Source organism: Myotis brandtii, unplaced genomic scaffold (genome assembly GCF_000412655.1).
Source record: "Myotis brandtii unplaced genomic scaffold, ASM41265v1 scaffold314, whole genome shotgun sequence".
Taxonomy (NCBI): Eukaryota; Metazoa; Chordata; class Mammalia; order Chiroptera; family Vespertilionidae; genus Myotis; species Myotis brandtii.
This window is the reverse complement of record NW_005362033.1, coordinates 566,111-588,641: the sequence shown is the minus strand read 5'-3', so window position 1 is coordinate 588,641 and position 22,531 is coordinate 566,111. Positions and strand designations below refer to the sequence as shown.

General features: G+C 57.1%; 2 protein-coding genes across 2 annotated transcripts in view; both read right to left on the bottom strand.

Annotated features, from left to right (window-relative positions):
- LOC102254304 (nuclear mitotic apparatus protein 1) overlaps positions 1–22,531 on the bottom strand; it is a 200,685-nt gene that overhangs the window by 78,461 nt on the left and 99,693 nt on the right. Inside the window, exons 6-11 of the mRNA XM_014542801.1 lie at positions 16,771–16,855; positions 10,698–10,908; positions 9,420–9,579; positions 4,791–4,932; positions 3,921–4,034; positions 2,255–2,311 (exon numbers count right to left, since the gene is read on the bottom strand). Of these exons, the coding sequence (XP_014398287.1) occupies positions 2,255–2,311; positions 3,921–4,034; positions 4,791–4,932; positions 9,420–9,579; positions 10,698–10,908; positions 16,771–16,855 (769 nt within the window). The remainder of the gene's footprint in view (positions 1–2,254; positions 2,312–3,920; positions 4,035–4,790; positions 4,933–9,419; positions 9,580–10,697; positions 10,909–16,770; positions 16,856–22,531) is intronic.
- On the bottom strand, positions 4,942–9,413 carry LOC106726762 (TRIO and F-actin-binding protein-like). The gene is made up of 2 exons (XM_014542825.1): positions 9,066–9,413; positions 4,942–5,604 (listed from the first exon to the last, which is right to left on the bottom strand). The coding sequence occupies exons 1-2, from the start codon at positions 9,341–9,343 to the stop codon at positions 5,505–5,507; spliced, it is 378 nt and encodes a 125-aa protein (XP_014398311.1). The 5' UTR covers positions 9,344–9,413; the 3' UTR covers positions 4,942–5,504.

Sequence of the window (22,531 nt, the reverse complement as noted above, 5' to 3'; positions counted from 1 at the left end):
AAACCAACCAGCCAGATTCCCCTGCCGTCACTGTGGGGAGCAGAGAGGGACATGAGTCTCGAGCAAGGACACGAGGACTGACAGAGAGGACGTTTGGCACAGCCACGCAGGAAGCAGGGGGAGAACGTGGGCGGGCAAGGTTCCGAGGCTTCCTGGTGTGACCTAGTAGGCTGCTCCTCAAGCCTCCTTGGAGTCTGGCCTTCTAGCCCCAACCAGGGTCAAGGTAGGGCTGGCAGGTCCAGTGGTAAGTGGCTCTTCCGGCCTGAGTCTGATGGGAAGAATGTACTACAGTGGCTCTCCCAGGACTGCAGCTGAGCTGGTATCTCTGACAGAGCCTTGCTGCCTTCAGCCGCTATCTCCTTGGCTGCCTTGTATGCAAACACAAGCCAATCCTACAACCAGAGGTTTTCCCTGTTCCTGGGGAGCCTGGTCTCCCAGGGAACTTTTAGGGGAAGAATAGCAAGTGGGGAGCTAGTGCTGGAGGATGGATGTCCCCACAGCCCAAGGCCAAGATCACTGCTGGGCACAGGAGAGCAATCCACACCCTGGCAGCAGGCAGGCCTGCTGGCCCCTCTCCAGAAGCCCAGCCCACTGCAGCAATGGGGCTGTGATCCTCCACTTTTCGGAGGAGATGGGGGTCTGCCAGAGGTAGAGGCGGAGCCAGTGCTCACAGACCAGCCAGGGATAAGGCCAGCTCGGCCCTGTAGCTGCTCCCAGCCTCTCAGAAACCACAGAAGCTCTGCATACAAACCTGGCCATCCTCGTACTGCTTGGTCAGCCAGCCTTTCTTGAAATTCAGCAGGTCAGGCTGAGAAAAGAAAAAAGAACAATTCAGAGGAAACACTGTGGCATCTCAGTCATGGACAAAGGGTGACTGACAGCACACTTCTGTCCAGATCTAACGGACACCAGGAAAAGGGGTTTCTTCGCCTACCAGATAAGCCTGCATGGCCCCCCTGGCCCCGGTGGGTGCTGCCTGCTGCCCCACAGGCACGCACAGCTGTGAGGAGCGAGATGGCAGGATGGGCAGGCTACTGTGAAGGAGAGCCCGCCTCCTGTCCCGACAGCAGGGCTGCCTGGTGCTCTGAGACAGGCCCTTGCTCTGCCTTCCTGGGAGGCACAGAAGACTGGCCCAGACGGAGAGTCACTGAGAGTATTATGTGAAGGGGAAGGTCTGCAGTGGCAGCTAGGAGAATTCATAAGTTCTGCAGAAGCCACAGGAGAGAGAGAGAGTGAGAGCGAGAGCGAGAGCGAGAGAGAGAGAGAGAGAGAGCGAGAGAGAGACTGGGCCATAGGCTATGGGCTCTTCGTAACCCAGAGGTGTGGCTGGTGAACAGCGCTTCACAGTCCTCAATCTCAACTCCAGAGGCTGCAGTCAGGGGTTTGGGCCCTTAAGAGCTGAAAGGTGGCTGTGAAATCAGCATCTTCCTTCTAAGGAGGCACCTGGGAGCCATAGCCACTGGCTGGTTACCCAGAAGGTGCGCCCACTGCAGCCAGCAGTGCAAACCAACCAGCCAGATTCCCCTGCCGTCACTGTGGGGAGCAGAGAGGGACATGAGTCTCAAGCAAGGACACGAGGACTGACAGAGAGGACGTTTGGCACAGCCACGCAGGAAGCAGGGGGAGAACGTGGGCGGGCAAGGTTCCGAGGCTTCCTGGTGTGACCTAGTAGGCTGCTCCTCAAGCCTCCTTGGAGTCTGGCCTTCTAGCCCCAACCAGGGTCAAGGTAGGGCTGGCAGGTCCAGTGGTAAGTGGCTCTTCCGGCCTGAGTCTGATGGGAAGAATGTACTACAGTGGCTCTCCCAGGACTGCAGCTGAGCTGGTATCTCTGACAGAGCCTTGCTGCCTTCAGCCGCTATCTCCTTGGCTGCCTTGTATGCAAACACAAGCCAATCCTACAACCAGAGGTTTTCCCTGTTCCTGGGGAGCCTGGTCTCCCAGGGAACTTTTAGGGGAAGAATAGCAAGTGGGGAGCTAGTGCTGGAGGATGGATGTCCCCACAGCCCAAGGCCAAGATCACTGCTGGGCACAGGAGAGCAATCCACACCCTGGCAGCAGGCAGGCCTGCTGGCCCCTCTCCAGAAGCCCAGCCCACTGCAGCAATGGGGCTGTGATCCTCCACTTTTCGGAGGAGATGGGGGTCTGCCAGAGGTAGAGGCGGAGCCAGTGCTCACAGACCAGCCAGGGATAAGGCCAGCTCGGCCCTGTAGCTGCTCCCAGCCTCTCAGAAACCACAGAAGCTCTGCATACAAACCTGGCCATCCTCGTACTGCTTGGTCAGCCAGCCTTTCTTGAAATTCAGCAGGTCAGGCTGAGAAAAGAAAAAAGAACAATTCAGAGGAAACACTGTGGCATCTCAGTCATGGACAAAGGGTGACTGACAGCACACTTCTGTCCAGATCTAACGGACACCAGGAAAAGGGGTTTCTTCGCCTACCAGATAAGCCTGCATGGCCCCCCTGGCCCCGGTGGGTGCTGCCTGCTGCCCCACAGGCACGCACAGCTGTGAGGAGCGAGATGGCAGGATGGGCAGGCTACTGTGAAGGAGAGCCCGCCTCCTGTCCCGACAGCAGGGCTGCCTGGTGCTCTGAGACAGGCCCTTGCTCTGCCTTCCTGGGAGGCACAGAAGACTGGCCCAGACGGAGAGTCACTGAGAGTATTATGTGAAGGGGAAGGTCTGCAGTGGCAGCTAGGAGAATTCATAAGTTCTGCAGAAGCCACAGGAGAGAGAGAGAGTGAGAGCGAGAGCGAGAGCGAGAGAGAGAGAGAGAACGAGAGAGAGAGAGACCACTGAGCAGAGGCCACGTCTGGTTTTCAGCCAGACGTAGCAGCTACCGTGCCAAGACCCTCAGGCCACTTATCTGTACCAGGATGAAGTTCAGTCTCCATTTCCCTACAAGGAGCAAAACTAGGACAACAGACAATGAAGCAGGGGGTGCAGGACCACCAGTGGGGCTGGAACGAAGAGCTATCCCTGCTGGTCCCTCCTGCCCTGTGCTGTCCACACTCCCGTTGGGATCCCCTGCAGCCCACCTGGCCCCTGCCTGTGTGTTATGCCTAGTACCCCATACAGCTGGTACCTCAGAGGGACACGGATCAGCCTTCCTTTCACCCCACCTGCTCTCTGCTTTTCTACCACCATCTTGAGCAGAAACAGGCTGTGGTGTCTTCCTGTATTCCAGGGACTGGGAGGAGTCAGAGGGAACAGATGTGCAGGGCAGGACAGTGGCCAACAACACCTGTCCCGGGAGTCTCTGCTCCACACCCTGGAGCAAAACTCAGAACTCAAGAAAAAATAAAACTTCCTCAGGTAAACCTCCTGTCCTTGCAACAAAGTTTCCTGTCAATCTGTCAATCGGGCTGGGGGCTCGACACCCCGGTGGGAAAACGGAGACACCAGCCCTGGGCTCCTCAGGGGGCAAAGGACAAATGCCGAGAGGAGCCCCAGGCCACCCCCAGGGCTTCAGACCTGTCGCTGCTGGTGGGAGTGATGGTGCCACCTGGACTCCCTCTGATCACTCCCTACCTGCACCCCCACTGCTCAGCTCAATCGACCTGAGCAAGGGCCTATTCTCCCTCTGTGGGGAAACCCCAGCCAGAGGGGCTCCTGTCTCCAAAATGTCACAGAAACAAACACCCCAAATAAGAAGAACAGGGGTTCTTTGCTTTGGCCCTGATCCCTTGCAATCAAGATTCTGCTGCCCTGGCCAGGTGGCCACCTCCACGAGACCTCAGAGCTCAGGGTGTCCACAAAGCCCAGGAAAGGGAAAGAAACAGAGCAGCTGATCCCGTCAGACATGAGGGCCGTGCAGAGGGGAGCTCCAGCACAGATGCACGGACAGCAGCAGACAGTGACCTCAAGTGACAGAAGCAGCAGGAGCAGCACCTCCAGGCCATGGTGCTTGGGCGCCTGGGCTCACCGTCAGTGAGGACTCCATGGACCTCCTGTCCAGTGACTTGGCTCTTCGGTGTGGAGACAGGGGGGAGGCTGAGGCGTCCGGGAGAGGAGCTGTGGGGGCTTCACTGGGGAGGTCCTGTGGCAGAGAGTAGCCGCCAGTCAGTACTGTCAACTCGGGCAGGAAGCAGGGAGTCCGGCAGCCAGAGCTGTGGAAGGGTCAGGACTGTAGGGACCTTGTTCCCAAGTGAGGCGGCTTTTGCGGACAGAGGACAGGAGCCTGCGTGCAGACTTCCGTCCAGCGCCTTCTGCTTTGCTTCCGGCAGTGGGATCGGCGATGCCTAGGCTGGTGGAGCAGCCTTGTCTTCCAGACACCAGTCACCATCAGTCCTGGTCCCGCCCACCCCTGCTTCTTGGGGTCACAGAAGGAAGAACCCCGAGTTACATGGCTGCCAGCAGAGCAGCAGGTCACCTCAGGGGCCCAGAGAAAATCTGAGGAGGAAGATGAAGATCAGACATGGCAAGGCCACAAGGCGGTGGGCAGCTCAGGAGGACTGGGAGCAGTCCACCCTGTGGAGTGGAGAAAGGAGGGCTGTGGCTGCCACTTGAAAGAGAGACAAGAGGTGCCCGGCCTCGTGGCCAGGCCACCGCAGAGAGGAAGAGAGGCTCTTGGTCCCACCAGGGACCTCATGGCCATAGAGCGGCCTCCAGCAGAGATGGACAAGTTCTGATAGGAAGAGCAGAAGGCAGGCTCTTCTTTAAGAAGGTCACTAATTGGAGGAGATGAGAGACCCAAGCAAACGACTGTGAACGGAGAATGGGGAGCCCAGCAGAAGCGTGTCAGGGTGTGTGTGGGGCTCAGAGAGGGTGGGCCTGTGTCCCACCCAGAGCTCACCCGCTTCCTGGGGAACGCCCTCTTCTCACTGCGGCCCTGGCGCGTGTCGCTTGATGGCGAGTGCCCCGCTGGCAAGTTGGTCTCCATGTGCTCTGCCTTCTCAATGTCCAAGGCTTCAAATTTCTCGATGACCTGAGACCTCCTGCAAGAGAGGACAGGAGGCTGCTGGGGGGAGACAGGGTCACCCCAGACCAAGGTGGGTTTGTTCTCAAGTTGCAGAGAGGCTCCTTCAGGCACCCCTCACACTGGCCCACCCCAGCCTTCCCTGGGCCTCCCCTTCTGCAAGGTGTAGGCTGTGCACAGTACACCTGGCTCTGACACCCCTCCCTGAGCTCCCTCTCTCCCCTGCAAAGGGTGGAGCTGTGCAGGGTCGGGCAGCAGCTCTCTTCCCCCACCCCCACACCGCCAACACTGGAGGTCCCTAATGATCTGTTGTGATGACACACTCGGCAACCACACAGCCCGTCAGCAGCGTCCTCTCCTGAGCAGACATGATCAGAAGGCAGTCACCACGTGGAGGGGACGGACGCCCATCCTCACTGAGTGCCTAGCAGATCATAATGCAGCCCCCACCCCAAAGGTCCAAAATTGAGCAAGGAAAAGGCCCATGAATTAACATTGTTCTGCCAACAGTAAAAAGAATCAAAAAACAAATTAAAACAAAACAAAGCAAGTTGATTTCATGTGAAAGGGCCGGCGGCATCATCAGGCCATCTATGGCTGGAGACGGAGCTGAGATGGGAGCGAAGCAGCGGAGGAAGGGCGAGTAACGTCACACAGCAACACAGCAGGAGAAGGTGGAGAGGGGCAAGACCTGAAAGAAAATAAGGCTGAAGAATAAATAAACAGAAAGGGCTGATTTTTAAATCAAATAATGGTAAATCAAAATCAGTCAAAGAATTAAAGAAACAAAACCCGAGGTGACACCGAGGAGGGCAGACCACCTTCCTCCCGGAGTCACGAGGAGTTTGCACCGTGGGCGTGGCAGGGAGGGCGCACCAGGGGCCTGGGAATGAACACTGGCGGCTACAGGGCCAGAGGCCTGTCCTCCCACAGGGACCCAGGCAAGTGCCGGAGGTACCTCTTAGGGAGGGTGTGCATTCTGGACAAGTGGCGGAGCCAAGGGGAGGGAGGAAAGGGCTCTGAGCCCAGAGACTGCAGTCACCTCTCTAGGGAAGAAGAGAGGAAGCAGCCTCAAACCTGAGACCCCGCCCTCACCCGGCCAGCTTTCTTCAGGGAGGGTTTCCATTAAACATGGTATTTTAGGGTTTCTTTATCAAGGAAGGCTTAACACCAAGGGCAGCACTTGGGGCACCTGCATCCTCTGCTCCTCCCTGTGCTTTCACGATTAGAGTGGGAGCCCCAGTGCACTGAGCTTCTGTGGCGTCCCCTCCAGACACAAAACTTCTCCCTGGCCAGCCTGCCAGACCAGCAGTGCAGGAGGCTGAGGGACAGCAGCGAGAGAGGGCAGGCATCCGAGCACAGGAAGCTACGGCAGAGGCAGGAGTTCCCAGGACCATAGGAAACTCTTGCAAAGGCTTGCCTGGTGGTGGTGGTGGTGGGGGGGGGGTGATGCTTCCCCCATGCCTGACCACCCCGTGGGGTCAGATAAGGTTCCAGGCCCCTCCGAGGCCTCAGTGCCACCACTTGCTGAAGGAGAGCCGCACCCACGGAGGCCAAGGCCCAGGAAGCCCCAGGGAGGCCCCAGGCGCAGCGCTGGGCCGAGTCATGTGACTGCCTGCTGCAGACCCGCCAGGACCGCAGGAGGAGGAGTCCATGAGAGACAGGACAGAGGCCCTGTCTGCAGCCTCTCCACATGGATAGGCTCTGAAGTCGGCCATGTTTACTTTGCACACTGGGAAGTTTTTAACTTGGGTCCCTTGAAGTGCTGCCTACGTGACAACTCCGCCCTGTGCTGGCTGACAGCACAGGAAGGGGGCGCTGCACCTCTGTCAACCTCTCTGGGCTCTCAGCCCAGGGTGCAGGACCAACTGGAGCTGGCCCTGTGTGAGTCACCAACAGTTCAGCAAGCACCACGCTTGCTCAGCAGCAACTCACTATCCAAGAAATGTTTTAAAGGCTTGGGAGCAAGTCTGAAGAGCAGAGCTGATCAGCCCAGAGGACTGCTTCAGGGCCATAACTTTTCAGGAAACCGACTCATCACCCCCCAACCTGGCCTCTGGCAGGCCTGGCTCAGTGCCCTCTGGGTAGCTGTGGCTGACACTGCCAACGTGGGGTGCTACTCACTCTACCAGGGACAGGAATCAACCAAGCACAGGCCAGCCACTCAGGACCAGAGAGCAGGCCTGGGGAAGTGACAGCAGCCAGTCAGATGCCATCAGGGCCAGTAAGAAAGTGACGTTACAGTGTTAGGGTGCAGAGCCGGTTGGGTCCCAGGGGTGCCAACACCAGGTAAAAACCCACGGTAGCAAAGAGCATGCAAAAAGCAAAGCCCCAGAGATGCTGTCAACCCCAGGCCTCTAGATCAGAATGAGTTCAAAGCCAAGCAGGTGAGCTGAATGTTAATTCTCTGGTCTGCCACTGAACCAGGGCGTGGCTGCCCCACGAGCGCCTTCCCAACTCGCAGCCTGCCCACAGGTCAGCGCGGAGCCACTCCCACCCTGGCGGTTGGCCTCCTAAACCCCTGACAAGTCCCTTCAGTTATGTATTTCCTTAACTGCTTAAAGGACAGCCCCAGGCATGCCATGGGAGCAGGGCCTTCCCAGCTCAGGTTCCAGTGGGTGTGGTCCACTGCTCCAGCTGTTCCCAGGGGAGTCACCTGCTTCTGAGCCCCTCTCTCTCCATCTACACACGGGGATGCTGGCACAGGCACCTCATGGGGTTACTAATGAAACAGGAAGCCAGCCAACTGTCTCTTGGAATTAGGAATATTCTGTTTTCTTCTCTTTCAAGACCAACCACTCTGGGTGTCTTTTCTTTATTCTGGGGGTTAACCCACAGGTGCACAGGTCCTTTCTCCCTGGTGCATGTGGAGAGTGCGGCGGTGTGAAAAAGAGAAGGGAGCACAAGAGAAAGACACCCTATTCCGGTCCAGCCTCTTAGGGGAGCCCACTGCCACCCTGGCCTGTCCCCACAGCAGGCCTCAACTCTGAGCCTCACTTAGGCTTTGGTGGGACAGTGAGGACACTGTAAACACTTCTGGAACTTTTCTGGAAAGTGAACTTCTTTGGGAACCTAATAAAAACTATGGATTTTTTTCACTGGGAAACATTTTTTTCACAGACTTTCAAATAGTTTAGAGCAGGGGTGGGCAAACTTTTTGACTCGAGGGCCACAATGGGTTCTTAAACTGGACCGGAGGGCCGGGACAAAAGCATGGATGGAGTGTTTGTGTGAACTAATATAAATTCAAAGTAAACATCATTACATAAAAGGGTACGGTTTTTTTTTTTTTTAGTTTTATTCATTTCAAACGGGCCGGATCCGGCCCGCGGGCCGTAGTTTGCCCACGGCTGGTTTAGAGGGTCCGTGAGCACCAGCATCCTAACAGTGATCTGGGTGAGAACCCTGTTGTTGGGCAAACAGAGAGGCAAAGGCTCCTCCTTACAGACGTAGGTGGAAGCTCTCATATGGGAGGGGCACTCGGGCGCGCTGGTGCAGACAGGGGTGTGGCCTCAGAGATGGCATCAAGCAAGTGCTGCAGGGAAGAACTATGCTGCCACCCCACCCCCTGGGCATGGCCCCCTTCCCTGCCCTTCCTCCACACCTGCACCTGGGAATGGCAAGGAGAGTTCTTGCTACCACCTGCACCTCTGTGGTCTTCCTGCCTCCACTGTCTCTTTAGAGATCAGAATTGGGCCAGGAAAGAAAAGATCCAGCCACACAAGGCCTGGCAGCTGAGGACCCTCCCAGAGGCCTCAAGGTCCCAGGCTAAGCAGCACTCATGGGGAGCAGCTGGCTCCTGGCCTCAGCCTCTGGGTACCCAGAGATCCTACATTCTAACCCCCAGGAGCTGAGTTCTGGAACCAGAGCGCAGGGTCAGGAGGGAAAGGCTCCCCACATGCTCTGAGTGTGCTCAGGAAACAGGGGTGTGTATGCGGAGGGGAGGCAGGGAGGGAGAGGACATGTGAAAGAAACTGTGTGAGAAGACTGCATGAGTGCGTAAGAGTATGTGAGTGTGAGACTAGGTGTGAGGACGTGTGTAAGAGAAAATGTGAGAGTGTGCAGGAGAGACATGTGTCTGTGTGTGTGGGGGGGAGGGGGTCTGTGTGCCTCTGTGTGCACACGCATTCAGCCCTCCAATTCCCTCCTTACCTCCGCTCGTAGCCAAACAGACGGGCCACCTCTTCCCTGCCAGGGCTCCGGGCCCGAGTCCTACGCTCCAACCGCCTTCTCTCCACCTGGAAGGCTTCTCGGTGGCTGATCCTGATGGCCTTAGGGACGTCGGCCAGGGCGGCATACTGCCTGCTGGCTTTAAAGGCAAAGGTGCACCCCAGTCTCTCTGCTCCCCGCCCCCCCGGGCTGCTGGAGTCCACATGAGCGGGAGGCTGGCTGGCCACATCCAGAGAGCCGAGGGAGCTGCTGCAGACCATTCGACGCAAGGGCTGAGAACCTGGAGAAGGAAAGGGATGACCAAGCTCCTGGGAGGGCGGTCCAGGGCCACTGTACCTGTTGTTGGGGGTGCTGGGGCTGGGAGGGGAGACCGGCTGGGGCAGTGGATGCTCCTCGGCCTTCAAGTCCTGCTTGGTCTTCTCCAGGGAGAAGTAGCCACTCTCCACCCGGACTTTGCGGCCACAGTCCATGCGGTCGCTGCTCATGGCGCTCTCCTCTGGAAGCGAGGGGGTAGGAGACACACTCAGCCTGCTGCCACGCTGGGTTCCTGAGGATGTTTTCTCCAAGCCCACACAGGTCCAAACAGGGGCCTCTTTGCTTTCACCTCCCAAGGCCCATGTGGCTCCCCAAGGAGGCGGTGGGGATACAGCTCCTTCCCGCTGTGCCTCGTCCTCCCCCTGCCTGGCTGCCTCGTGGCAGACGGCCAGGGAGGCTCTTCCCTTCCAGCCTGGGAGCTTGACTGGGAGAGCAGGACCCTCCCCCTGCCCCCCCACCCCAAAGATGTCCCATCAACAAGGATTTCTTAGCAAATATTAAGGAGGAACCAACTAGCCATTTCGTCTTTTAGCATACTAGTATATTTGGGGAGGGAAGGGGCAAAAGGCTTGTAGAGAAACCAGAGGAGTGAAGGAATTTAGACAGACCGGGTGTGTGCTACCAAATGAGAATGGAGGCAACTTCTGCTCAGATCTGGGTCAGTCCCAACTGCCCACTTGTCTTTACTGATCAGGACAAGCACAAATAGGAAGAGCCAGCCTGCGTCCTCCAGAGCCGTCCAGGGCTTGCACAAGGAGGCAGAGGCCGCTGCCTTGCTTTGCTCAGGCCAAGTGTTAAGTGGAGAAAGCATGGGAGGCCAACGGCTTCTTCCCCAGCACCCTCTCCCCTGCTTCCCCGGGTCCTGGCAGCACGGGGATGGTGAGGAGGAGAAGACAACCCTTACTGCTGCTGCTCTCAGGGACACAGTGGACTTCTGGGGTTAACTTGCCATGAAGACAAAGCAGCACAAGGGGCAGGAAACAGGCCTCCTCACATACAGACCTCCTGACAGAGCATTTTGACTCTCACAACACCCACCCGGGGCTAACGCAGCACGTGCTATCCTCCTTTACAGACAGGCCTCCCGAGCTGGATGGGCAAAGGCAAGGCTGGAGCCCAGGGCTCCCAGTCCCACACCAGGTCAGGCCCTGCCAGGGCTGATGGACATAGGAGGTGAGAGAGCCTGAAGGTGGGACTCACGGCTGAACTGAGCAGGGCAGCGCTGTACAGAGGCCTTCCAGCACTGTGAGGAGGGCACCAGGACAGGCGGGCACTTGCGCCAACCTGGCCACCACTTACCATCTTCACCCTCCAGCCCAGGTTCCCTCAGGGCGCTGGTAGCAGGAGGCTGGCTCTGGCTGGGACTCTGAGCTGGACTCAGGCTGCTCTCCTCTGGCTGGTCCTTGGCCCTCATTTCTTCCTGCCAGAGTGTAGACTTGGTGGTGGGGACTTTCTCGGCGCTGGGGATGCTGCTGCTGCTGGTGACAGCCATCTTGGCTGGCCCTGGCTCCTGGGGAGAGAGCACACAGCCGAGCTAGTGCAGAGGGCCTGGGGGCCTGGGTGTCTGGCTAAGGGGACACCACGACCAACGACACAATGTCAGAGGCCCAGAATTCCCCAAAGGAAAGGCTCACAAAAGAAAGGTGTCTTGGTCAGGGGAGAAGCTCCTTCTGGATGGCGATATGGCCTTTTCTCCCCAAGTGCTCGGCCGCCTGGGCCTCAGGCCAGGGTTGGCAAATGCATGGCGCAAAGGCTTAGGGTTTCTGCTCATATCCTCAACGCCAAACACATGCAAGTTCTCCCTGCCCACAGTACCAGACAGCCCAGAGCAGCAGACCAGGCATTAGAGACCAGACCCCAAGTGACTGGTTCAGAGTCGGTCATTCCCAGACTTCCAGGTGCTCAGGGTAGAGTGAGGGGAGCTGAGACGAGGTGAGGAAAGAACACACCGTTGAGATGGGCCCACTGGTGAATGAAAAGCATGTGTTCACACAGCATCCACACCAGGGCCCGCTCTTCGCCTCACCTACCTCTTCTTTTTGATCCTAGGACGCTAAAATGAACCTGGGATACCGTTTAAAGCAGCGGTTCTCAACCTGTGGGTCGCGACCCCTTTGGGGGTCGAACGACCCTTTCACAGGGGTCGCCTAAGACCATCGGAAAACACATAATAATTACATATTGTTTTTTGTGATTAATCACTATGCTTTAATTATGTTCAATTTGTAACAATGAAAATACATCCTGCATATCAGATATTTACATTACGATTCATAACAGTAGCAAAATTACAGTTATGAAGTAGCAACGAAAATAATTTTATGGTTGGGGGTCACCACAACATGAGGAACTGTATTAAAGGGTCGCGGCATTAGGAAGGTTGAGAACCACTGGTTTAAAGGAAGAAGTCATTAGATGCAAACATAAACCTGCTCACAACCTCCTGCCCAGCCCAGCCCGCCGTACAAGTTTGATGGGAACCTAGAGCCCAAATGGGAACAGTCTCATCCCATCGCTCCCACGTTGTCGGGAGTGGTGCTGCTGTGGGGGAAGCATGCGTATGGGATGCATTAGACACAGGGGGTCCATTCCAGAGCCCACAGGGAACTTCCAGGCCGCAACCGAGAGCCTAGACAAGGGAGGGGGAGCCGACACAGGGACCACACAGAGAACCTTCACACAACACTGCAAACCAGAGCTGAGACCAGGGTGGAGCTGAGACCAGGGTGGCACCCTGCAGTGCCAGCTCACATCCTGGCCACGCCCCCTGCCCAGCCCATGGTCCTGGGGGCCAGCTGCTGAAGGGTTAGATGGCTTTGGGCCCTATCAAAAGTGAGGTATATCTTAACTGTCTCCCCCAAAACATGGGCAATAAAGTACAAATGGCCACTCTCCGACTCCCATGCTGGTGGCCAAGCCTCATTCTTAAAAACCTACTTCAACCCGTCTCTGACTTGGGGCTCTTGCGAGGGTTACAGATGGCTGACACGGGCTGGATGTGTGCACATGCAGCCACAGGAAACCACCAGTGGTCATTATCCACAGCTACTTGTGTCGACTACGTGCTGGGCTCTGGCTCGGCACCGCCACATCCAGTCCACCCTAATCCCCTCACAGGGGAGGGGGAGGAGGCTTGCTCAGCCAATAAGGGAAAAGTGAGGTTCCAGGCACCCTAGGAGCAGGAGAAAGGCCCAGGATTAGGGGCGGTGCCTTGGCTGGGTATCCTGGAGGCCCCACTGAGAGGCCTAGGCACCATCCTCACGGGAAGGATCAAGCCAGGATGGCTTTCCCCGCAGACCCAGGAAGCACATGACCTCCCATTGAGTCAGAACTACCAGCAGACCCAATTCCTGGGCTGGAGATGCCCAAGACTTTGACTCCTTCAAAAGAAGGGTCCTTCTCGGAAGGAGGGATGGTTTCTGACAGTTCCTGAGGCTCCACTGACCTAAGGAGACCCGACTCCAGGGCTCCCTGTCCCCTCAGCCAGCACCCAGCCCTCGCTTCATGCCCCGCAGCCCAGCTTCTCTAAAGGAGATGCCACTCTGAGTCCCCTCGCCACCACCCAGGGGCTCCTGCTGAAGGGCCACAGGCCAGGGCTGCACCAGCGCTGACGGGCTCGGTGGAGCTAGATTCCTCCCGCAGAGCTGGGTGCGGTGAGGGGAGGGCCCTCCTTGGTGAATCGCTCCCCTCTATGGAGGGGGTGCAAGACCAGGGCAGGCAGAGGTTGTCAAAAAGGGCCCAAGGGTAAGGAACAGGCGACAGTGCTCACGAGGGAAGTGGCCCTGACTGCCAGTGCCCTCCGCCCCATCCTGTGGGTGAAGTGCCTGTGACACACAGGCAGCCCTTTGATGTTTGGGGCCGTGACCCTAGCACTGGGGAGGGGGTGGAGTGGCAGGAATCCCTAAGACAGAGAAAATTCCAGGCCTGAGATATGAGGGGCCCTGTCTGGGAACTCGGGGAACATGCATTTCCCAGCACTAAGCAGCTACAGACCCGTCTCCTGGTCTGGGCCTCCCAACTTGCGCAGCGCAGGTGGCAGCTGCACTCCCTGCCTGAGCTCCCACTTCTGGGGGCTCTCCGGGAGCACAGGGCCCTGGCAGTGGCCAAGGCCCACACGGAGCTCTCTCCCTCCTTCGGCAGCGGTGCTTTCTCCTGCCTCTGTGCCAAGTGAGCAGGGACAGGGGGCAGGTGCAGCAGGCACAAAGCCACGCTGGCTTCCAGGAGAGGGTGGACGGTGGGGAAGCCCGGATTCCAGGTGAAGTCGCTTTTCTTCTTCAGAGAGTTGAGACCGTGCACAAGCCAGGCCAGGGCTGCATGGCACCAACCTCTGCTCCCCACACTGTCACCGTTGTGGCAGAGGGCGCTGGGCTCACGCTGACCCAGAGCCCGGCTGCCAGGACAAGAGGCAGGAGTGGAAGTACTAGTTTTCCAGGTACTGGTCCCTGTGTGGCTGGACAGCTGTGTGCTCAGGACGTCAGCACTAGGACAGTCTGTGCTGTGTACCTGGCTGCTTAGAGGGTTCCCTAGCAGGGAGGAAGGCGGGCCCAGCCAGGGCCTCTGTCTCCGCACGGCTGGGCAGACCCCTCTTTGGAGGCGGTTTCATAGAAAGCCTTCCTCTCCGCTTCCTGGGCACGGAGAGTGAGTGGGAAGAAGGGTTCTGGCTGGGGCAGGGCGTAGGAGCAGGCTCCCAAGTAGAAAACAAGATGCCTAAGAAGCAGAGGTGGCAACTCACAGCACACATGTGGCCCTGGATGGGCTGGAGGGCTAGACCAAGAGGGCCATTCCTTTTGGAACATTTCATATGGTCTCTGAAGGCAGGAGCAAGGACCAAGAGCCTGGGGGCTTGGGAGTTGAAGGACCAGCCTCCCAAAGCTCCACTTGACAAAGCGAGCCCCGCACACCTGGCTGGGAGACGTGTCCCTTGGCCTCACAACTCTGGGACTTGGGGTGAGGGCAGTAAAACCTCCATCCTTCCTGCCCTGTCATACCCAGAGTAGATTACTGTCCCTTCTCCAGGTGTCTCAGCACCATGAGAATTCCTCTTGGAGTGAACAGGGCCTGAGTAAGAAGCAGTTCCTGGGAGCCCATGCCTATTAGGCCCCAGGCTTCGAAGGCTCTGGTCAGGGCAAGCCTGTTCCTCCTCTTGCCCTGGGCCCTGGCCGAGAAGGTGTGTGCCCTTCTTGCAGCCTAATCCTCATCCTCCCTCAGGGCCGGGCTTGGGCCTCTCCCTCTCTCTCCCTCTGATGTTCTCAGCAAATCCCTCGGTGCCTACATTCCATGGCCCCAACTCCCAATTGCCTGAGACCCTCTTCTTGAGGGGAGCCCCGGGCTCCTGCCTCAGTAGCCAGAGGGCAGGGTGCAACGGAGCAATGTTTCCAGCTCCGCGCTGGTCTGACCTGAAACTATCCCGGGCCATAGAGAGAGAGGCCAGGCCCCTGGGTCCTTGTCTCTATGAGGCCCTAATGGCTTAGGCTTTCCCCACAGTCCCATCTGGGTCCCTAGAATACCTTCAGCATCAGGCTGTGGAGGAAAAACCTGCCCAGAGATCCCCCAACTCTCCTCTGGAGAGGCCCCACATCCCCCATGGAACTGCCTCCAGGGCCTGGCCCTGATGAATGTTCACAGCTTCCAGAAACCAGTGGCCTCAAAAGTGATGCTCTGGAAAGCAAGCGGCAGAAGGAAGAAATCACCCCAGTTGGCTTCTGCCAGGGCTCAAGAGGGGCTGAGTGAGAAGACTGGACCCCAGGAGCCCCAGGCTCTAAGAGATCCTCAGGAAACTGGGTCACTTCCCCAAGCTCTGATCACATGGCTCCTGCTACCAACTGAAAAGGTGAAGCTTGGCAGTATTTGGGGTGGAGATAACATTGGGGGAGGGGCGAGAAACAGCTAGGGAACAAGAACACAACTGAATTCCCAGGGCTGGCCTTAGTGTCTTCTGCACACGTAAGTGCCTTATTTGGAGATGGCGGCTTACCTTGGGAATGCTGCAGAGCCTAGACACTTATTCTGCCTGGGATTTTTTCTCTCAAACCCGGCAGCGTTGGGGGATTTGAGTGTATACCTGCTACTCCCCAGCAGGAAGCTCCACTTTCAGTCCAGGAATGACTGATGGCATCTTGCCAATTTTTCCCCAGCAACATTACTTCCAGGGGATGCTGGCCTGGGACTCCTTGGGGAGGATGAATGGAGGGCAGGCCCCGGCGCACTCCATCAGCAGGAAGCCAGGTCATGCATGTTCAGGGGAACCCACAAGGTGTGGGGATTATGGAGGAGAAAGGGACCCAGGCCAGCACACACCTCCTGGTCCTGCCCAGGCCCACTTCTGTCACTCGGTGAAGCAGAGAGCAGACAGTGAGGACTACTAACCTCAGGGGTAGCCTGGTTCTGCCATGGGCTGGCTCTCTGCCAGGCTCTGAGCCTTGCTAGATGCCAAGGGATCCCATTCTCCATCCTGCCCACACTTAGGGTCACTGTAAGGCTCGATCAGGCAAGGCAAGAGCACTTGGTAATGGTCAGGTTTGGAGCAGAGAGGAAAAGAAGAACATTTACCGAACACCTAAAATGGGCCCAGTACTTCCTTTCATGGTCACACTAACAGTCTAACTAGATTTCAACAGTCCCATGTGCAAATCCATTCACAGAGGCTCAGGAAGATGAATGTGCTGCACCAGGGCCTCAGGAGTGTGGAGCATGGCCTGGGGCCCCTGTGGATGGGAGGGAAGGAGGAGGACAGTGACCTCTGCGGAAGGACTGGAACTGGTGAAACACCCCAGCCCCTCCCACTCTGGTCACATGGGAGTGGGGCAGGGGCACTCAAATCAAGGCTAGCGTCAGTTTTTTCCATTTATGGTCAAAGCCCAGAGCAGGAGTAAGGTCCCCTGAGAGCCCCTCACTTGGCCAGGACACTCCAGGACCTCCCTGCCCAGCCCCCGTTCCCAGCCTGATGTCTTCAGGCTCCTCTCCATGTGGAAAGTGGAACTGAGCTGAGGCCCTGAGGAATGTTGTGCGGCAAGCAGCCGCTCCGAGCATGCTCTCTGTTCCCAGCAGCCGGCAGGACAGCCAGGAAAAGGGACATGCTGTGCTGCTGCTCCTCAGCACCTGCCTCCTGGCTGGAAACTCCTGGGGAAGCCCCGACCACACAAGCAGGCCGCCCTGTCCCTGTAGTGGGTCCTGCCTGTGGCTCAGAGAGGAGCCCCAAGTCATCAGAAGGAAGGAGGGAGACAGACTGGGCTGATGACCGCCTCAGCCCTGACCTGACTCCTTCCTCCACCTCCAGTTTTAGGCTGGGGCCCGAAGCCCTCTCACTTTCCAGGTGCTCTTCCTGCTCCCCAGCTCCACCGGGGAGACGCCACCTGGCAAACCCATTGCCTACCTGTGGCGTGGGAGGCTCCACTTTCCGCTTCTTCTTCTGGTTCTGCTTGTTGGTCCTGGGATAGACCATGAGCATTTCTAGCCATCTGGGGAGAAAAGAGAACAGAGCAGGTCAGATCCCTGTTCTCGGAGATTAGGACCCTGCCTTGTTGAGTGGTCCAAGCAGGTCCCATGCTTCACTCAGTGGCCAGGCCTCCGAGCACCTGAACAGGGTCAGAGCCTGCCATTGCCGGGGCAGAGAGTGCCAGCAGCGCAGCCCAGGACAAGCACAGACTGTGCGGACCAGGCTCGGGTGCTGACCCTGCAACGGCCACAGTGCAGGTGGCCCAGGGAGGACGTGAGTGCCACCGTGGCAGAGCGGCAGGCGGACCACTGGCCTCAGAGTGCAGGGCACGTCACCGTTTCCATCAGTGCCCTCCCTTCAGTGCTTAGCTTGGCTCTATAACTACCCTCTAGAATGGATTTGGTTAGCGCCCATATTTGTTATGACTGGGGGCCACTCACGGTTCTCAAAGCGGGAAACAAGGAATCTTGCAACCAAAGTTCCCCACATCAGGCCACTGACCTCCCAGACCATTCACTCACTTCTGGCCCCACCTATACAGTGAGAGCGCTGGACCCCTCGGCTTTGGGAACCCTGGCAGGGCCACCCAGGGACCCACAGCAAGATCCCCATGCTAAAAAGTCCACGCTGGATCAGCATCAAGAAAGGTAGCAGGGGAGAGTAGGAAGAGCAGAGGGCTTAGATCTGGATCTGCTACCCTCTAGCCATAACCTTGCATGGCTCCCAGCCCTCTAAGCTTCAGCCATTATCTTTGAAACCAGGGCCTAGATTAGGCCACGATATGACCACGACTTGCCTCATTGGAGCTTTGCAACATTTGGGAGGGTTGGAGGAAGGGGGACAGGAGGAGCGGAGGTCAAGAGGAGAACTGGCGGAGATGGCACCAGAGGAAACTGGTCCACTTCCTCCCAGAACACTAGGGTCCGTGTTAAGTCTGCACTGGCAGCACCTGGCTGGAGGCTGCTGTGACGACCAGCACCCCAAGCCTGGGGCCGGGGGAAGGGCTGGTGTCTCAGCACTCAGAGGCACTTCTTTAATTTGGGGTGCAGGGAGGCTAGTCAAGTCAGTGGACTTCTGGGAGGTGTGCTGCTGCCAGGAGAGTGGGCTTAGGCTTGGGTGTGAGGAATCCCAGCATCTGAGCTGAGGGACTCCCCTCACCCCAACTCAGCCCAGAGCAGGCAATATTTGATTTGTTGAGAGAATCCACACTTGCCTGTGCCCTCGAGCCTGAGGCACAGGCCCTGCAGGTCACTTTTCTGTGAGCTCCAAAGCAAGAAAGGAGGCCATGGCTGCATCTGCAAAGCCAGCAGAAGGGCAGACTCAAAGGGCCTCACTCAGGTAGCCTGAGCAGCTAACATGCTTGTGGGGTTTCTAGGCTGCCCGGGGGCTGAAAGCTCTTTGGGGCACTCTAAGGCCCTCTCCTAGCTGAACCTAGGAGGGAGGACAGGCTGCTCAGAAACGTCGACTGGAGTGCAGAGAACATGGCAGGGAGGTGCAGGCCCTTTGGGGTGCCCTGAGCCCCTGCACACTGGCCCAGCTGCTGTCAACTGGCAACACCATGGAACTGGGCAAATGTGAGTCTTGCAGGACAGGGCCTTGAGGGAAGAGGAGAGGTGGGCACTATGGTTGCACTGCTGACTAAACAGAGCGCCTGCAGCTCCTGCCAACCTGAATGAGGCAGAGACTCAGGTGAGCACGAAGTGAGGGTGGCCAGGGTCACCAGGCACCTCAGTCCCTGGTTGGTGGTGCTGTGACTAGAGGTTAATAGATGCCTGGCCCTGAAACAAATGATGAGATATGTTCTTTGCACTCAGATTTCTCAGGGAAGCCCAGTAGGCTAATGTGTCCAACATTATCCAGATAGGTTATGAATGTTAAAATATATCCAGGGAAGAGAGATGACGGGGGAATGTGGACATGGGATTAGTGGTGGATGTGGGCACCAGGGACATAGGTGGTCCCCAACTTCGAAGGCAGAGATAGGTGAGAAGAGAAAGTCCTGACACCGCTGGAGGGCACAGAGGAACTGGAACCCTAACCCTAACCCTACCTCTGCCCCTACCTTGCCTATTCCCACCTAAATAAATCCCACCTCTAAGAGAGCTGTGTGAAACAGTGCCTCAAACACCCTGGAGGTCCCCTCCCAGCATGAGGAAGCTGGGAAAGAACGGCCACCCGCCATCCAGTCCAGGCAAGACCTGGCTGCCTCAGGTGTCCAGGAGGCCCCATCTCAGAGGAGACCAGGAAAGAAGCTGAAGGGCCATCGGCTCCTCTCACCAGCCAGAAGCAAGTGTCTGCACCTCTTTAGGGACCCAAACACTTAGACCAGTCGTGGGCAAACTACGGCCCGCGGGCCGGATCCGGCCCGTTTGAAATGAATAAAACTAAAAAAAAAAAAAAGACCGTACCCTTTTATGTAATGATGTTTACTTTGAATTTATATTAGTTCACACAAACACTCCATCCATGCTTTTGTTCCGGCCCTCCGGTCCAGTTTAAGAACCCATTGTGGCCCTCGAGTCAAAAAGTTTGCCCACCCCTGACTTAGACCAGTTGTAGGGCCCCGAGCCCACAGATGACGTTACCCAGCAAAGGAGCCCTGACAGGTCGCAAGACCCAGGAGGCCAGAGAGGAAACCAAAGGAAGAGGGTCCCTCTGGAAGGAGAGAGGCAGAGAAGGGAGAGAAGATGGGTGCCAAAGTCCATCTCCAGGCACACGCCCACCTGACTCTAAAGGAGGCCTGAGTGTCCCAGAGGGTGGGAAAGATGAAGATACTGCCCAGAGTTACGAGGGCCTGCAGGGGCTGGGGCAGGCTGCCTTGGAGAGAGCCCTGCCCATTGGACAAGAAGGAGAGGTCAAGGCCTAGGACCAGAAGGGGGAAAGCAGTCACGAGTTATTTTGGCCCTGGATATGCCACTGAGCCACCTCCCAAGCCCCCTGCCCTTAGGACTGACCAGACTACCCAGTTAACTGCCACGATATTTTGAATTTAATTGAAAAAGGTCCACTGCTTGCATCTATAGATGCTTATGGTGTACAAATGGCTACACTGGGGACCCTGAGGGCATACACGCCTGGTGCCGTGGCCCTGCTAATGACCTTGTGCATCATTGTGATTTATAACAAATATATATTTGGTCACTCAGATGATGAAAATAGATTTCTCAAGAGTATTTAGTTTATGTCCACAATGCCTAGCTAGCTCACCACTCTCAAAACCTATGGGATATCCTAAGTGAAAGGGCTATAAAGGTGCCTTGTGTTATGTTAGTGGGGCGACTTGGCAACGCCTATGGATGGGTCTGGTTGTCAGGAGAACCAGCCACATGATTAGCGAGTTGGCACTTTCAGTCTCACACCCCCACCTTTACGGAGGGGGGAGGGGCTGGAGGTTGAATCAATAACTAGAACAGGTCTGTGTAATAGTCTTCATAAACCCAAAAGGACAGGGTTCAGAGTGCTTGCCAGCTGGGAGCCAGAACGTGTTCCATGCCGCCATGTGGGTCCCAAGCTCCATGAGGACAGAAACTCCTTTGAGACCTCGCCCTACACATCTCTTCATCAGGCTGTGGGCGTGGATCCTTTACTATCCTTGGTAATAAGTATAATTTAGTGAGTCCACCATTTTTTCTGAATTTGTGAGCCATTCTAGCAAATGAACTGAACACAAGGAGGGGTCGTGGGACCCTCCATGCATAGCCAGTCGTAGGAGTGTGGTGGGTGGGGAGCAGTCTTGTGGGACTGAGCCCTCACCCTGTGGGATCTGATGCTATCTATCCCCAGTAGAGGTGTCAGAAGAGGCGTGAACTCTTAGACACTGTGCTGGTGTCCAGGAATTGTTTGCTGGTATGGGGCGTTCCCCCGGCCATATTAGAGTTGGGTCTGGGCACCCAATTCACCTTGGCTACCCAAGCTGCATGGAAATGGCAGGCCCCGTATACACAGACAGAAGTGACCACGAGAGGGTGACTCAGGGCAGAGCCAAGGACCCCTGACCTATGCCAAGTGTCTGACAGCAGGACGTAGGCTGCCTGCCAGAGACACGATCAAATGCCAAACACCGTCATCACCCCAATGCCAGGTGGCACACCACTACCTCACTGACCTGCTCCCCAAATCACACTCCCCAGCCTAACCTGGAGACCTGACAGCCCCCTTTCTTATCCTGCCTGTCACCCAGACCCGTCTCTGGAACCCAGCTCCCAAGGGGAGGGGCTAGATCTCCCAAGGAATCCAGTTGGGCAGTGGAACCCTGGCTCAGGTATGCTTGCCAGACAAGACCAAGATAGCAAGTGTGAACCAGGAAGTGCAAACTACCCCATACTGTCACTCATACCTGGAAGGTGCCCTTAGGTTCCCTTATTCCCAGAGCCTCAGTCTCCCAACTGTAACAAGACTCTGTAAAAGCCCTTCACACCCTTAAATCGTATGGCTGTAGGGTTAAGATCAGGGAGCCGCAGAGTCAAAGTGTCCTCCTGTTTGCCCCAGGGGTTAGAAACACAAACCTGCCTCTCTCCAGGGGAGGAGGATTTGGGGTGAGCTGGCACCCCTAGCAGAGGGCCACCTGGCCCTTCTGCTCCCCGCCTACCACGTGTAGATCTGAACCTGGCTCTTGTTTCCTCAAGCAGCAGCCTTGGCCAGGGTATAGCTGAGGTACTGAAGCCCACAGACCCTGCTCACAGAAGTCGTTCAGTGGTTGAAACCAGAGGGCTTCACTTTCTAATCCCTGCTACTTTGCAGTAATCAGCCTGGTCCTCCTAAACCCCAGATTTACTCCTCCAAAAGCCTTCTCAGCCTCATCGGCTTCCTTCTCTACCTTAAAGGATGAGTGGGATTCTCCAAGACCCAGGGCCTGAGCTCCGGCCACGTATGCTCGCTGTGCACGCACCACGTGCGGCTGGGCCTTACAGAGCGGATAGCAGATGCCCCATTAGCAGGGGCTCCTGGAAGGCAGATACTGCATGGGTTCAGGAGCAGGAGCTCAGCCCCTCTTGGCTGTCGGCTACCTGAAAACCTGGGCCCACCTTCCCCTTCCTCGGGTTTCCCCTAAACCTCTGCGCGACCCAGAGACTTTCTGTTCCTTCCACTTGGACAGAGAAGCCAGGGCACACAGCAGCCCTGGAGACTCGTGTGGGCGCGAGGAGTGAGACAGAGCCTCCACTGTTAAGAGCCCGCCATTGGCTGAGGAAGCCAGACGTCACACAGACCATCTCCATCTTCTGTAAGGGCCAGCAGAGGGAGCCCAGCACCTCCTCGGGGAGGGCTTCCTGGCAGAGGGAACACGCAGGCCGACTTTAACAGTCTGAAGTCCAGGGGTTGTTTCAGACTGAGGGAGGGCCAGAGTGAAGGCACAGAGGCGGGGACAGCTGAGAAATGTACAGCAACCAGCACTCAGGCTCAGGGTGGTGGGAGTGAGGCTGGAAGGCTGGGAAGGAGCCCCAGGCAGCCCAAGAACTTGGACTTGACCTCCAGGTGATGGGGTTTCAGGTAGGAGAGAGGAAAGTGACAGTGCTTTGGGGACTGAGCCCTTGTGGTGGAGTGGCAGAAGGTAGGGTGTGAGAACAGAGGAGGCCAGTGAGAGGCTTTGGAAGATTTGGCAGCCCCAGAACCAGGGCAGCACCAGCAGAAGAAGGCCTCGAATCAGCAGGACTGAGGCGGGTAGCCTTGGTGAATGTGTGGACACGGGATGAAGCAAAGG

Bases quoted from the DNA above. Each gene is read 5' to 3' on its own strand.
- LOC106726762 (XM_014542825.1), bottom strand. From the start codon at position 9,343: ATGGTCTGCAGCAGCTCCCTCGGCTCTCTGGATGTGGCCAGCCAGCCT. The intron at 5,605-9,065 runs GTAAGGAGGGAA...ATTTTCTTTCAG, and splicing joins CTGTTTGGCTACGAGCGGAG to GTCTTGCCCCTCTCCACCTT.